Raw genomic sequence first — 15,407 nt, 5'->3', positions numbered from 1 at the left:
CATCCATGGCCCAAAACACTACCAGGTGGAACAGCGATTTATTTAAATTATTTTCAATTTACTATTCTGTATTCACAGCTTATGATATGGTCTCCTGTGCACTAGGGAGACCAAACACAACCTGGGTGACCGCTTTGTTGAGCATCATCACTTTTTATTTTCATTCTCCACCGTTCCCCCTCTTTGACCTGTTTGTCTTGTCCAGCTACCATGTTTCAATGAAGCTCAACACAAGCTAAAGGAGAAAAGCACCTCAACTTTTGAAGGGGCCCCCTGCAGCCTTCTAGATTCAACAATTACACATAACATCTGCCTCAATATTGTTTTCTACTTATGTTTTGCAAGATTTGTTTTCTTGCTTCTGACTTAATTCTTTTGATTTGCATTTGGGTGGCTGCCATCCAGTCACTCAGAGTCCTCTGGGCAGCTCTTCTGTTTCTTTACTTATCCCATTATCATTGCATTTGACTTTCGTGCCATGAAACATTTTGTCGTTTAATTTTCCGTGTCCTCACCCTACCATAGACCTTTTCTTTTAATGAATGAAAGAGGCATTTTGTCAAATCTTTTGGTCTGGCATTGAACAGGACAAACTAGAGGGCAAGGTGTCGGCAATACACCAAGCGATGAAAGAAGAGGGGGAAGCGCTAGTAGAAGAGTTGAAGGGTAAATGGGAGGAGGAGCTGGGGGAGGAGAGCGAGGAAGGTCTGTGGGCTGATGCCCTGGGTAGGGTTAATTCCTCCTCCTTGTGTGCCAGGCTCAGCCTGATACAATTTAAGGTGGTTCACAGAGCGCACTTGACAGGGGCGAGGTTGAGTAGGTTCTTTGGAGTAGAGGACTGATGTGGAAGGTGCTCAGGGGGCCCGGCGAACCATGTCCATATGTTTTGGTCATGCCCAGCACTGGAGGGGTTCTGGAGAGGAGTGGCGGGAGCAATATCTCAGGTGGTGAAAGTCCGGGTCAAGCCAAGCTGGGGGCTAGCAATATTTGGAGTAGTGGACAAACCGGGAGTGCAGGAGGCGAAAGAGGCCGGCATTCTGGCCTTTGCATCCCTAGTAGCCCGGCGAAGGATCTTGCTAATGTGGAAGGAGGCGAAGCCCCCTAGCATGGAGGCCTGGATAAACGACATGGCTGGGTTCATAAAGCTGGAGAGGATTAAGTTTGCCTTGAGAGGGTCTGCGCAGGGGTTCTACAGGCGGTGGCAACCGTTCCTAGACTATTTCGGCAGAGCGTTAGAGGAAGGTCGGTCAGCAGTAGCGGGTGGGGGGGGGGGGGGGGGGGGGGGGGAGAGAAAGAGATGTCTTGGGCGGGGGAGGAATGGGGGATTGCTTGGGGGGATGGATGAGCAGGAGATAACATGAAGGGTGGAGGAAACTGGCACGTGTGGGAGAGAGCCAGTGTATAAAGATATGTAAATATACCATTTTGCCATGTATATATCTTGCTCAGTGCGATTTCGTGTTATTTTGTTACCGGGGGGGGTTATTGTTTGTAAGGGGAAAAAATTGTGTTGTTAAAAAACTTTAATAAATATATTTTTAAAAAAGAGAAAAAAAAGAACAGGTTTAATCTCAAGAACACCAGTCTAAAGTAAAACAACAAATGAGAAGAGAGTCCTGATTAGTTGGCAAGTGGACTCTGGTAGAAATGTTGCCATAGAGAATGTACCAGTTGATGGTAACTGACAATTAACTGCAAAACATTGTTTGAAATTTAAATGAGGCAACTTGACTCTGGTCAAAGCCTGAGGAATGAACAGTGAATGGTTGTCCCTTATTTTGTTTAGCTGAAACAATGCAAGCCTGACAATTGCTTACTGCCTCACTCTAATATACAGATTTTCCAAAACATGATCCTGCCCATGGTAGGCAGTATTTACATCGCAATGTCTCGCAAGATCATGTTGGATCTCGTGAGGCATGGCGAGCCGGGTAGCTCCCGGGAGCGGGGTCTCTTGGCTTTTATCGGCCTCGCTGCACCGCAGCGAGCTGCTTTTCCGGTGCAGCGTGGCTGTTGGATTGTGCCCTATGATTCCATGTTTGTTGTGTTCAAGTTCTCTATGTGAAATAACGTTTGTATTTTTGTTTAAAATGTGAAAGTAGTGTGAACATCGTCAGATTCTTATCTTTTTTTCTCCCAGTGATATTTGTTTCCACTTGCTGCTTCCGAAATGATTACCAATTAACAACACTCAACCACAATTGACCTTCATGTACTTTGAGTAATCTGAAGAGAGCTCATGTATTTTTAGAAATCCCTGTGTCACTTTAACAAACATTTTACCTTTAGATTTATAGAGTAGGGTGGAGTTTAGAATAGTTGCAACATATTTGAGAGACGTATATATTTTTAAATTGTTTGTCACGAGATGTGGGCATCATTGGCCAGGCCGGCAATTATTCCCTATCCCTAATTGCCCTTGGGAAGGTGGAGATGAGCTGCCTCCTTGAATTGCTGTGGTCCATGTGGTGTACATATCCTACCTTGCTGTTAAGCAGGGAGCTCCAAGTCTTTGACCCACCAACAGTAAAAGAACAGCGATATAGTTCCAAGTCAAGATGGTGTGTGGCTTGGAGAGGAGCTTGTAGGTGGTGGTGTCCCCATACATCTTTTTCCAGTGCCTTTCTATGTGTTCGAATCCTGGGCTTGGATGATGCTGCCCAAGTAATCTTGGTCTGTTCCTGCACCTTATAGATGGTAAACACTACTCCTTTGTCCTGGATGATGTCAAGAATCTTGAGTCTAGTTGGAGTTGCACTCATCCAGGCAAGTGGAGACTATTCCATCACACTTGTACTTTGTAGGCGGTGGACAGGCTTTGGGGAGACGGGAGGTGAATTACTAACTACAGAATTCGCTGCCTCTGACCTGCTGTTGAAGCCACAGTATTTAATTTGCTGGTCCAGTTCAGTTTCTGGTCAATAGTAATCGCCAGGAAGTTGGTAGTGTTACTATAGTGAACATCCATCTGGTAGAGGGAGAAGCTGGGGCAAGGCTGTCTTCAACATGTAAACTCCGTATAACATAACTACAAATGACATTACCCTTCCACATAGTTCTTCTCTCCCCCCCCCCCCCCCCCCCCCCCCACCCCTGGTGGAATCTGGTTCTTATTTATGTTCCCTAACCATTTCTCAATCAGTATCAAATGCTCTTAATTACAACTAGAGCATGCACTCAATTATCACAGCATTTGCAACCTTAAAAGATAGAGATTCATAATAATGTAACACTGTTGCAATACCCATGGGGATCTGAAAACCAAACTGACCAAATTTCCCAGAATTCCAGAGCATTTCCTTCAAGGACAAAGTTCATCCTCCACAGGCAGCAGCTTCCAATAAACAGGATTTCACCTGTGCAACCTTGTACACAATGACGTAATCACCATGATTTCTTTCTGGAACTTTCTGAGATCTCAACTCTCCCTATTCTTGTGTGCCACGTAGCCTCCCTATTTTTAATTTTCTTCCCATTGGTGCTGCTTCCCGGTCAAAGGTCACCAGGTCACCAAGACCAGTATTTCTTATTAACCAAAAATTATAATTGGCCCCTTTACAAGTGATGCAAACTCTTAAAAGTCCTTTTTAAACATTCCCAAAAGGTAATTGCAGATTTGCCAAACATTTTGAAGTAATTTCCAGGTCAAAGACCATCACAACATGTATGGCATCTCAATTATGTTTCAAAAATGCATCAATTGTGTTGACTATACTGACCTAAATCCAATTTGCAAATTGACCAGGAAGCTGAACTATTGAGGGAAAGGAACTAATTTGATTTGCTGATGCAACCTTGCTCTATATAAGTGATAAAAATGAGGTGCAAAGACAATCTGCGTAACCTACCTCTGACTTTCTCTGACAATCTTGATTTATTGTGCTTAACAAGGTATTGGACTTGTTGGGTTGCAATCTTGCAAAAATTAACATGTTCATTTGAACTAGATATGTTATTGCAGGTTCAGTTATGTCTCATGCTTTACTTTCTCAGAGTTGGTTTTGCGAAAAGATTTAGTTCAAAACTGATATGTTTGCATGGGGATTGAATATAAGAAAGTATTTGTCACATTATAAAAAGCATTTTTAATTACCAAGTTATGACTAACCATCTAAATTCAATGTACTCTGCAGATAGCTTTCTGATATAATGATTTTCCTAAGGTCAAAAATGTTAGTTCTTTGAGGTTGGTTGCTGTGAAATAATGAAAAATTATTTTTTCAATGATTCAGGGGCATCAAAAGACGGAGCACTGGATGAAGATGATTTCACAAGGGCATTTAATGATGTGCCTACTGTACAGGTATCTGTATTGATATTATTGGATGCCTAATAGAAAACCGTAATCATATAAATAACCAGATTTAGAACATCTATTTGTGTTTGTAAAGTAGAGGTTCTTTACCTAAATGTAGAAGACATGCCTAGAGTTGGAATATTTTATGAGATCAAAATTGGCTCGAATTGGATTCATAAATTTTTTTTATTGTAAAGATGCATGTGATGTGTATGATGGCCCAATTGAAATACCTTCTTTTATCCCAGTTGAGCTCGCTAGAGCTTGATTACAGTAATTGTTTGTTCTAAATGAAATTTTGTATCTCTGGACAATCCAGTTACGTCGCCAAATTAAGTGTTAAATGCTGTTGCATTTGATAATCTGATGTTTGTTCAGCAGGTAACTGACCACTTTTCTTTATTTTGCTGAGCACAGTTATGTTCTCATTAAGGAGAATACAGCTTTTTTAAAAAAAACATTCCCAGTTCTAGCCCTCAGCACCTCCGCCCACCTATGCCCCCTCATACATTCCATGTCAATTCTTATCCCCGCCACCATGGATCCATACACTTATAGTCAACTCCTGTCCCCTGCACACTCCACTCTCATACCACTCCATGCCACCTCCATAGCCGCTCACCCAGTATCCACTATAGCAGACATCCGAAGCCATGTGAAAATAAAAAAAAATGAAATTCTAATGATCTAATACATCTCTCACTCACACTTGATAGTGAAAGTAGCTCCCATTTAAATCTTTTGAATCTCAAGTGGTACATCTCTTATAGAAGCAAACAAACTTCTATTCAGACACAACATCAACAGGTTAATCCTTTTATAGACTCATTAAGCTGTCAATTATACTTTGAACTCAGAACCCCATGCTGAGATAACCGTACTTCTGAAACTCAGAAAAACATTTCTAGCCAGTATGACAAAATGACATAGTAATAATCCTTGTGGAAATGTCAACAAAGAAATTACATGACCAGATACTGCTGCTATTTTCCATCATGCAGTAGATGGTTGTCAAAGCAGTCCAGGAGATGGTTTTTTTAAGCATTCAGTGACAGCAGGAGCCTGTTTTCTTTACAAGTTTCCAGGGTAGGGTATTTAATAAACTACATGTCATAACATTTTTGTACAGATGTTATCTGTTCTTCAAGAGTTTTTATATCTACTCTTATCATTTGTGACTCTCATACTGCACGTAAAGGCCTTTGAAACAGCCAAAATGGAGTCAGCACTAAGTTCAGATATCCCTGCTAAGTTCAAGTTTCGTTCTCCTATCAATCCTGCCGAGCCCCTTTTCCCTACTGACAAGAATTGGATCTGTCAGAAATTGAGAGAGAATTTCCGCATACAGATCCTGCTCGTCATTTTTAATAGTCCATGAATCTTCCCCAGTCTGAAAATTTAGCCCGTTGGAAAATTCTGAAGACATTAACACATTTTTCCTTGGTGTAATGTTTCTAAATTCAGCAATCAAACTTCTACGTTTGGATAATAGTGGCTAGAAATGTTCCACATGTATACAAGTTGTGTATGAAGCTTTGATATTGGTCTCTGTTGACTTTATTGATTTGGATGAGGAGTGAATTCTATGCTTCATTTGATTTAAGCATCAACAGCTCTCGTGTTACTCCTGCTATAATCCCAGTTTTGCGGAATGAGCGACTAAATGATGCCGACCACAAAATTAATGGGTCATTTGTGTTTTCGTCTACATTGGCCAACCATTAGAATGGAATATCTGTGCTCCTTTCAGGATCCAAGCTTGCTAGAGAAGCCCTCACACAATTTCAGTATTGAGCTGAAATAAGACTATCCAGAGCAGTGGAATGTTCTGGAACAATGTTTTGATCTTCATTAAATTCTATGGCTTCTTGTGGATAGAAATCCTGCAAATGATGAAAATCTGATGTAAATACTAGTAATATAGATGGAATTAGAATAGGTGGCTATTTCTTTCCAGTCAATGCAGACGCATTAGGTTACGGCACATAAGCTATTCAACTTTAGAAGACACAAAAAAAAAACTTGAAAATCAAGTTGTGAAGAGGAGGGGGAGGGAGGGGCTTAAAACATCACAATCACTATGAAATATAAAGTACTGGTAATATAAGAACAAAAGGGTGACAAGTCCCTTGAACATGATGGCCTGCATCCTCGGGTCTTAAAAGAAGTGGTTGCAGAGGTAGTAGGTGCCTTGGTATATTCTTAAGTATGAAAACCAAAACACAGCACTCATGTGATCTCACCAAAGCCCTGTACGATTGTAGCAAAACTTCTTGATTCGTGTGCTCCAATCGCCTTGCAACAATGGTCAACATTTGCCTTCCGAATTGCTTGCTGTACCTGCATGCTAACTTTCTGTTTTCCTCGTATAGGAACTCACCCACCCAACCCCAAGTCCCTCTAAACATCAACATTTGACAAGTTTGGTGCCTTTTGGGGAAAAAAACATTGTTTCTCTATTTTTCTCTACCAAAGTGAATAGCTTCATACCTCCCTGCATTGTCCTCCATCTGCCACTTGTTGCCCTAAGCTGCACCTAAGCTGTCTACTGTTCTTTATAGGTCCTTAGTACTCTCCTCACAATTTACATTTCCACCTAGCTTTGTGTCATCAACAAGCCTGAAGGGTTTCTCATTCTCTTTGTCTAAGTCATTAACACAGATTGTAAATAGCTGAGGCCGCAGCAGTGATCCTTGCGGCATTCCGCTGGTTCCAACCTGAAAACTTGAAAGTGCCCCTTTATCCCAAATCTTTGCTTCATGTCTGTTGACCAATCACCTATCCATGCCAATTATTACCCATTATTTCAAGAGCCCTTATTTTGCTGAAAAATCTTTGTGTGGCAGCTTATCAAACACCTTTCAAAAAAAAATCAAGTTCACTGTATTTCTGGTTCCTCTATCTAGCTGGTTACATCCTCAAAAGACTCCAATAAATTTGTCAAACACAATTTGCCTTTCTTAAAACCAGTTTCACTTTATCTGATCATACTATGATTTTCTAATTGTAATGTTAAGATTTCCTTTATAATAGATTCTAGCGCATTCCAACAATTCCGGTTAGGTTAGTTGACCTGTAGTTCCCTGGTTTTTTTCAATCCCTCCTTTCTTGAATAAGAGCCCTGTTACATTTACCAACTTTAATCTGATGGGACTATTCTAGACTCTAAGGACTCTTGGAAAATCATAACCAATGCATTCACTCTTGCAGCATCTATCTCTTTTGGAACCCCAGGATGTACCTGGCGGCACTGTAGCACAGGAGGTAGCACTGTTGCTTAACAGCCCCAGGTTCGATTCCCGGCTTGGGTCACTGTCTGTGGAGTCTGCACATTCTTCCTGTGTCTGCTGCGTAGGTTTCCTCCGGGTGCTCCGGTTTCCTCCCACAAGTCCCGAAAGACGTTGCGTTAGGTAATTTGGATATTCTGAATTGTCCCTCTGTGTACCCGAACAGGCGCTGGAATGTGGCGACTGGGGGCTTTTCATAGTAACTTCATTGCAGTGTAAGCCTACTTGTGACAATAAAGATTATTATAACTTATTATTATAACCATAAGGTGCTGGGAATATATTGGATTTTAGCCCATTGCGTTTCTCCACTATTTCTGATATGTTGTTAATTGCCTTGATATTGTCACGTTTATTAGGTCTTGGGTGTAGCAACAGGAGCTCCAGGCGACCATCAATGGATAACAGCAACCAAGTTTATTTAGAGGCAAATACTATTTCCAGGAAGTATACAGGAACATTACAATATCAGCCAGCACCTCCAACACTTCTCCCAGACTGGACCTGTTCTGCAGGTTTTATAGGCCCCCAGCCCGCTGGAATCACGTGCGCTTTGCCTTGATAGGTCGGAGAGTCACATGACCTCTGAGGTTTGCACAGGGCTCAGTCGGGGAGGTCACCTGACCCCCTACGTTTGCCGCAGCACCACGTTAACCTCCATTTTTTATTTCTAACTTGTGTTTTCTACTGTGAACGCAGAAACTAAATCTTTGTACAATGTCTCTGCCATTTCCTTATTCCTTGTGATAATTTCTCCAGTTTCTGCCTCTAAGGGACCAACATTTGCTTCAGCTACTCGCTTCCTTTTTATATACTTAATATCTATTTTTATATTCCTGACTGGTTTACTCTCATCATTCTGTTCCCATTTATCAAATTTCTGGTGGCCCGTTGCTGTTTTCTAAAAGCGCTCCCAATCCTCAGACTTAGTACCATCCTTGGCACTGTTATAAGCCTCTTCTTTTAATCTAATGCTATTTTTAATTTCCCCAGTATGCCACTGATGGATCGTTCTTCCTAAGTTTTTGTTTCGTAATGGAATATACACAATTTACAGAGCAGAAGGAGGCCATTCGGCCCTTCGAGTCTGCACCGGCTCTTGGAAAGAGCTCCCTACTTAAGCCCACACCTCCACCCTATCCCCGTAACTAAGGGCCATTTAGCATGACCAATCCACCTAACCTGCACACCTTTGGACCGTGGGAGGAAACCGGAGCACCCGGAGGAAACTCACGCAGACACGGGGAAAACGTGCAGACTCTGCACAGACATTGACCCAAGCCAGGAATTGAACCTGGACCCTGTAGTTGTGAAGCAACAGTGCTAACCGCTGTGCTACCGTGCCACCCACTTAAGTTGAACATTTTGAATTGTCCATTTGAATGCTTCCCCTGTTTATTTACTGCCATACCTTTTCATCCATTTACCCCACTAACCTTAACCAACTCTCCCCTCATTACCTTTAAGCTTAAGGTTAAGAATTCTGTTTGTCTTTTTATTCATTTTTACGGGATGTGGGCTTTGGTGGCTGCCTACATTTGTTGTCCGTTGCTAATTGCCCTGGAGAAGGTGGTGGTGAACTGCCTTATTGAACCGCTACAGTCCATGTGACATAGGTATTCCCACTGTGCAATTAGGGGGGGAGTTCCAGGATTTTGACCCAGCGACAATATAGGAACGGCAATATATTGCCAAGTCAGGATAATGAGTAACTTGGAGGATAGTGGCCATGGGTTTGTAAGGTGCTGCATATGGAGTCTTGGTGAGTTCCTGCAGTGCATGTTGTAGATGGTTCATATGGCTGCCGCAGTGCGTCAGTGGTGGAGGGAGTGAATGTTTGTGGAAGGAGTGCCAATCAAGCGGGCTGCTTTGTCCTAGATGTCGTTGAGCTTATTGAGTGTTGTTGGATCTGATCTCACCCAGGCGAGTGGAGAGTATTCCATCACACTCCTTACTTGTGCCTTATAGATGGCGCACAGGCTTTGGGGAGTCGGGTGGTGAGTTACTCACTGCAAGATTCCTAGCCTCTGACCTGCTCTTGTAGCCACAGTATTTATATGGCTAGTCCAGTTAAGTTTCTGCTCAATGGTAACCCACCAGGATGTTTATTGTGGAGTTTTAGTGATGGTAGTGACAGTGAATATCAAGGGGTGATGTTTGATTCTCTCTTCTTGGAGATGGTCATTGCCTGACACTATTGTGGCACAATTGTTACTTGCTACTTGTCAGCCCAAGCCTGGATATTGTCTGGACTGCTTCAGTGTCTGAGGAGTTGCAAATTGTGCTGGACATTGTGCAATCATCAGCGAACATCCCCACATCTGACCTTGTGTTGCTTGGAAGGTCATTGATGAACTGGCTGAAGACGATTCGGCCGAGAGCACTACCTTGAAGAACTACTGCTGTGATGTCCAGAGACTGAGATGACTGACCTCCAACAACCAGATCAACTTTGTGCTAGGTATGAGAGTTTTCCCCCTGATTTCCATTGACTTCAGTTTTGTGAGGGCTCCTTTATGCCATTCTTAAAGAAGAGAACTTGTGTCTAGATGCAGAGGCTGTGTGAAAGGTTTTAAATGAATATTTTGTCTCCGTGTTTACAAAGGAAATGGATGGTGCAGAAAAACTAGTCCAGGAGGAATACAGAGATATTGGATGGGATAATCATAAAGACAGAAGGGTTGAAATCCTTGAGAGTTGATAAGTCTCCAGGCCCAAATGTATTGTTTCCGAGGCTACTGAGGATGATTTTCCAATCCTCATTAGATGCAAGGGAAGTACCGGAGGACTGGAGAAATACAAACGTTGTTCCATTGTTAAAAAAGGAATCAAATGGAATGCCAAACAATTGTAATCAGGGATAGTCAGCATGGAGTTCCCTCAGAAATTTGATTGAATTCTTTGAGGAAGTGACAAGAAGGTTGATGAAGCTAGTGCAGTGGCTGTTGTGTACATGGATTTTAGCAAGGTGTTTGACAAGGTGCCACATGGCAGATTGGTCAAAAAAGTAAAAACCCATACGATACAGGAAAATGTGGCAAACTGGATATAAATTTGGCTTAGTAACAGGAAACAAAGTGTAATGATGCCCAAAGGCTGCCCTTGCAAAGAGAAAGTTGTTTCAAGTTGTGTTACACAGGGCTCGGTGTTGAGACTTACTGTCGATCTGGACATGAACATGGGTGGAGCATGATTGGGAAATTTGCAGGTGACACAAAGATTGGCTGAGTGGTGGACAGTGTAAAGGATAGCTATAGTCTCCAAAGTGATATAGATGGATTGGTAGAGTGGGCGATGAAGTGACGGATGGAATTTAACACAAAGAAGTATGAAGTCATGCATTTAGGCATCTTTGTGAACAAGTATACAGATCCCTAAAGGCAAAATTTCAAGTTGACAAGGTTGTAAGTAAAGTGTATGGAATGCTCTCCTTCATTTGCAGAGGCACAGAATATAAAGTAGGGATATAATGTTGGAATAATTGTATAAAACACTGGTGAGGCCGCAACTGGAGTATTGTATGCAGCTCTGGTCACCACATTACAGGAAGGATGTAACTTCTCTGGAGAGAGTGCAGAAGAGGATTACCAGAATGTTGTCGGGGCTGGAAAAGTATAGCTAGGGGTCAGCAGAGAGCTTCAAGTTGCGGTGGGAGTTGTTCATTATGCTATTTGGGGAATTATTCGTCTCGGGGGAGCATGGGGAGGGGATAAAAGGGGAAAAATTCTACAAACTGAGCTATGATTGTATGGAGTCTGTAATTTATATTTTGCTGTTGTTACATGTGTTTGGAATAAAATACCTTTAAAAAAGTGAGGCTATGAGGAGAGATTGGATGGGTTGGGATTATTTTCCTTGGAACAAAGAAGGCTAAGGGGTTACTTATTTGAGGTGTACAAAATTATGAATATAAGAGATAGAATGGACAGGATATAATTGTTTCCCTTGGTGGAGAATTCTAGAAGCAGAGACATCGATTCAAGATCAGTGGCAGAAGGTAAAGAGCAGACATGAGGAAGAACGTAGTCTGGAATTTGCTGTACGAGTTGGTGGTGGAGGCAGAGATCCTAACCTCCTGGGGGAATCAGCACCTTAAGTGCTGTGAACTACAGGGTAATAGACCAGGTGCAGGAAGTTGGGATTAGAAAGGGCATGGGCAAGATGGGCCAAATTGGGCAAGATTGGGAATTTGAAGCTAGGTGGGAATTCAAAACTGGGTGGGAAGGAGGTGCTTTTTATCCCTGGTAAGTGACTGGTAAGTAGTTTTTCTTTTCATTTGTACATATATTTTTTTCTTTCCTTTGTTGGAATTGTAGTTGTATAAGTCAACCTAAGGTTTAAAACATGGCAGGAGATCCCAGACCCCTGTCATGTTCCTCGTGTGCGACGTAGGAGCTCAGGGACATGTCCACTGTCCCTGGTTCCTTCACGTGCAAGAAGTGTGTCCAGTTGCAGCTCCTGTTAGATCGCTTGACGGCTCTGGAGCTGCAGTTGGACTCACTTTGGAGCATCCGCTACGCTGAGGACGTCATGGATAGCACATTTAGCGAGTTGGTCAGACCACAGCTGAAAGTTACTGAAGGAGATAGAAAATATGGGTGACCAGAAGACAGAGCAAGAGGAGGAAGGCAGTGCTGGTGTCCCCTGCGGTCATCTCCCTGCAAAACAGATATACTGCTTTGGATACTGTTGAGGGAGATGGCTCACTAGGGGAAGGCAGCAGCACCCAGGTTCATGTCACCATGGCTGGCTCTGCTGCGCAGGAGGGCAGGAAGAAGAATGGCAGGGCTATAGTGAAAGGGGACTCAATCGTAAGGGGAATAGACAGGCGGTTCTGCGGATGCAATCGAGACTCCAGGATGGTATGTTGCCTCCCTGGTGCAAGGGTCAAGGATATCTCGGAGTGGCTGCAAGACATTCTGTGTGTGTATGGGGGGGGGGGGGGTGAACAGCCAACTGTCGTGGTGCACATAGGCACCAACGATATAGGTAAAAAACAGGTTGAGGTCCTACAAGCTGAATTCAGGGAGTTAGGAGTTAAACTAAAAAAGTAGGACCTAAAAGGTAGTAATCTCAGGATTGCTACCAGGGCCACGAGCTAGTCAGAGTAGGAATGTCAGGATAGATAGGATGAATGCGTGGCTCGAGAGATGGTGCAAGAGGGAGGGATTCCAATTCCTGGGGCATTGGAACCGGTTCTGGGGGAGGTGGGACCAGTACAAACAGGATGGTCTGCACCTGGGCAGGACTGGAGCCGATGTCCTAGAGAGGGGGGGGAGGGGGACTTTGCTGGAGCAGTTGGGGAGGGTTTAAACTAATGTGGCAGGGGGATGGATTCCAATGTAGGAAGTCGGAGGGAAGTAAAACGGAGCCAGAAACAAAAGGAAGTAAGGGGGAAAGTGTGAGGCAGAGATTCCATAGTCAAAAATCAAAAAGGGCAACAGTACAGGGTACAGTGACTGAGGAGAGTGTGAAAAGGGAGGTGGCCAATGGAAGATTGAGGATGTTGTACCTAAATGCGCGCAGTATACAGAACAAGATAAATGAGCTTGTTGCGCACATTGAAATTGGCCGGTACGCTGTTGTGGACATCACAGTGACGTGGCTGCAAGGGGATCAGGGCTGGGATCTAAATATCCAAGGATATATGTCCTATCGAAAGGACAGGCAGATGGGCAAAGGGGGCGGGGTTGCATTGTTAGTAAAGAATGAAGTTAAATTGATAGCAAGGAGCGATATAGGATCAGAAGGCACAGAATCTCTGTGGGTATAGTTGAGGTATTGCAAAGGTAAAAAGACCCTGATGGGAGTTATGTACAGGCCCCGTAGCAGTAGTCAGGATGTGGGGCAGAAAATAAATCAGGAGATAGAAAAGGCATGTAAAAAAGGCAATATTACAATAATCACGGGGGACTTCAATATGCAGGTGGACTGGGAAAATCAGGCAGGTAGTGGATCCCAAGAAATGGAAGTTGTGGAATGTCGATGAGATGGTTTTTTGGAGCAGCTTGTGACAGAGCCTACTAGGGAACAGGCAATTCTGGATTTGGTGATGTGTAATGAGGCAGACTTGATTAGGTCACTTAAGGTGAAGGAACCCTTAGGGAGCAGTGACCACACTATGATGGAATTTACCTTGCAGTTTGAGAGGGAGAAGCTGCAATCAGATGTAACAGTATTACAATTAAATAGGGGTAACTACAAAGACATGAGGGAGCTGGCCAGAGTTGATTGGAGAAGGAGCCGAGCAGGGAAGACAGTGGAACAGCAATGGCAGGAGTTTTTGGGGGTTATTGGGGAGGCACAATGGAAATTCACCCCTAGGAGGAGGAAACATGCTAAGGGGAGGACAAGGCATCCATGGCTGACGAGGGATGTCAAGGACAGCATAAAGACTAACAAAGTGGCGAGGATTAGTGGGAAACCAGAGGATTGGGAAGCCTTTAAAAGTGAGCTGAGGACAACTAAAAAAGCAATAAGGGGGGAGAAGATGATGTACGAGTGCAAGCTAGCTAGTAATATAAAGGAAGATAGGAAGAGATTTTTTCAATATTTAAAAGGTAAGAGAGAGGCAAAAATAGACATTGGACCACGAGAAAATGTGGTTGGAGAAGTAATAATAGGAAACAAAGAAATGGCAGACGAACTGAATAGTTACTTTGCATCAGTCTTCACGGTGGAAGACACCAGTGGGATGCCAGAGCTCCAGGAGAACAAGGGGGAAGCGGTGAGTGCAGTGACCATTACTAAGGAGAAGGTTCTGGGTGGATAAAGGTGGATAAGTCACCTGGACCGGATGGACTACACCCCACAGTCCTAAAAGAGATAGCTGAGGAAATTGTGGAGGCATTAGTGATGATCTTTCAGGAATCACTGGGGGCAGGAGGGGTCCCAGAGGACTGGAAGGTGGCTAATGTAACGCCACTGTTTAAGAAGGGAGGGAGGCAGAAGAGGGAAAATTATAGGCCGGTTAGCCTGACTTGGGTCATTGGTAAGATTTTAGAGTCCGTTATTAAAGATGAGATCGCGAAGCACCTGGAAGTGCATGGTAAAATAGGACTGAGTCAGCACGGCTTTGTCAAAGTGAGGTCGCGTCTGACAAATCTGTTAGAGTTCTTTCAGGAGGTAACACGCAAGTTAGACAAAGGAGATTCAGTGGACGTGATTTATTTAGATTTCCAGAAGGCCTTTGACAAGGTGCCGCATGGGAGACTGTTAAATAAGTTAAAAGCCCATGGTGTTAAGGGTAAGATCCTGGCATGGATAGAGGATTGACTGACTGGCAGAATGCAAAGAGTGGGGATATAGGGGTCTTTTTCAGGATGGCAGTCGGTGACTAGTGGTGTGCCTCAGGGGTCTGTGCTGGGACCACAACTTTTCACAATATACATTAATGATCTGGAAGAAGGTACTGAAGGCACTGTTGCTAAGTTTGCAGATGATACAAAGATCTGTAGAGGGACAGGTAGTATTGAGGAAGCAAGGGTGCTGCAGAAGGACTTGGACAAGCTAGGAGAGTGGGCAATGAAGTGGCAAATGAAATACAATGTGGAAAAGTGTGAGGTTATGCACTTCGGAAGGAGGAATCTAGGCACAGATTATTTTCTAAATGGGGAAATGCTTTGGAAAGCAGAAGCACAAAGGGACATGGGAGTCCTTGTTCACGATTCTCTTAAGATTAATGTGCAGGTTCAGTCGGCAGTTAAGAAGGCAAATGCAATGTTAGCATTCATGTCAAGAGGGCTAGAATACAAGACCAGGGATGTACTTCTGAGGCTGCATAAGGCTCCGGTCAGACCCCATTTGAGTATTGTGAGCAGTTT

The 15,407-nt window shown here is 43.4% G+C and overlaps 1 protein-coding gene across 32 annotated transcripts in view; it reads left to right on the top strand.

The window, feature by feature from the left end:
* clasp2 (cytoplasmic linker associated protein 2) overlaps nucleotides 1-15,407 on the top strand; it is a 666,501-nt gene that overhangs the window by 256,570 nt on the left and 394,524 nt on the right. For all 32 annotated transcript variants that reach the window (XM_072467277.1, XM_072467285.1, XM_072467284.1 and 29 more), the window contains one exon: nucleotides 4,233-4,303. In XM_072467277.1, coding sequence (XP_072323378.1) covers nucleotides 4,233-4,303 — 71 coding nt within the window. The remainder of the gene's footprint in view (nucleotides 1-4,232; nucleotides 4,304-15,407) is intronic.

The sequence above is a fragment of the Scyliorhinus torazame genome, chromosome 11 (genome assembly GCF_047496885.1).
Source record: "Scyliorhinus torazame isolate Kashiwa2021f chromosome 11, sScyTor2.1, whole genome shotgun sequence".
NCBI classification, from domain to species: domain Eukaryota; kingdom Metazoa; phylum Chordata; class Chondrichthyes; order Carcharhiniformes; family Scyliorhinidae; genus Scyliorhinus; species Scyliorhinus torazame.
Note: the sequence above shows the minus strand (reverse complement) of the source record. Positions and strands in the feature narration are given on the sequence as shown.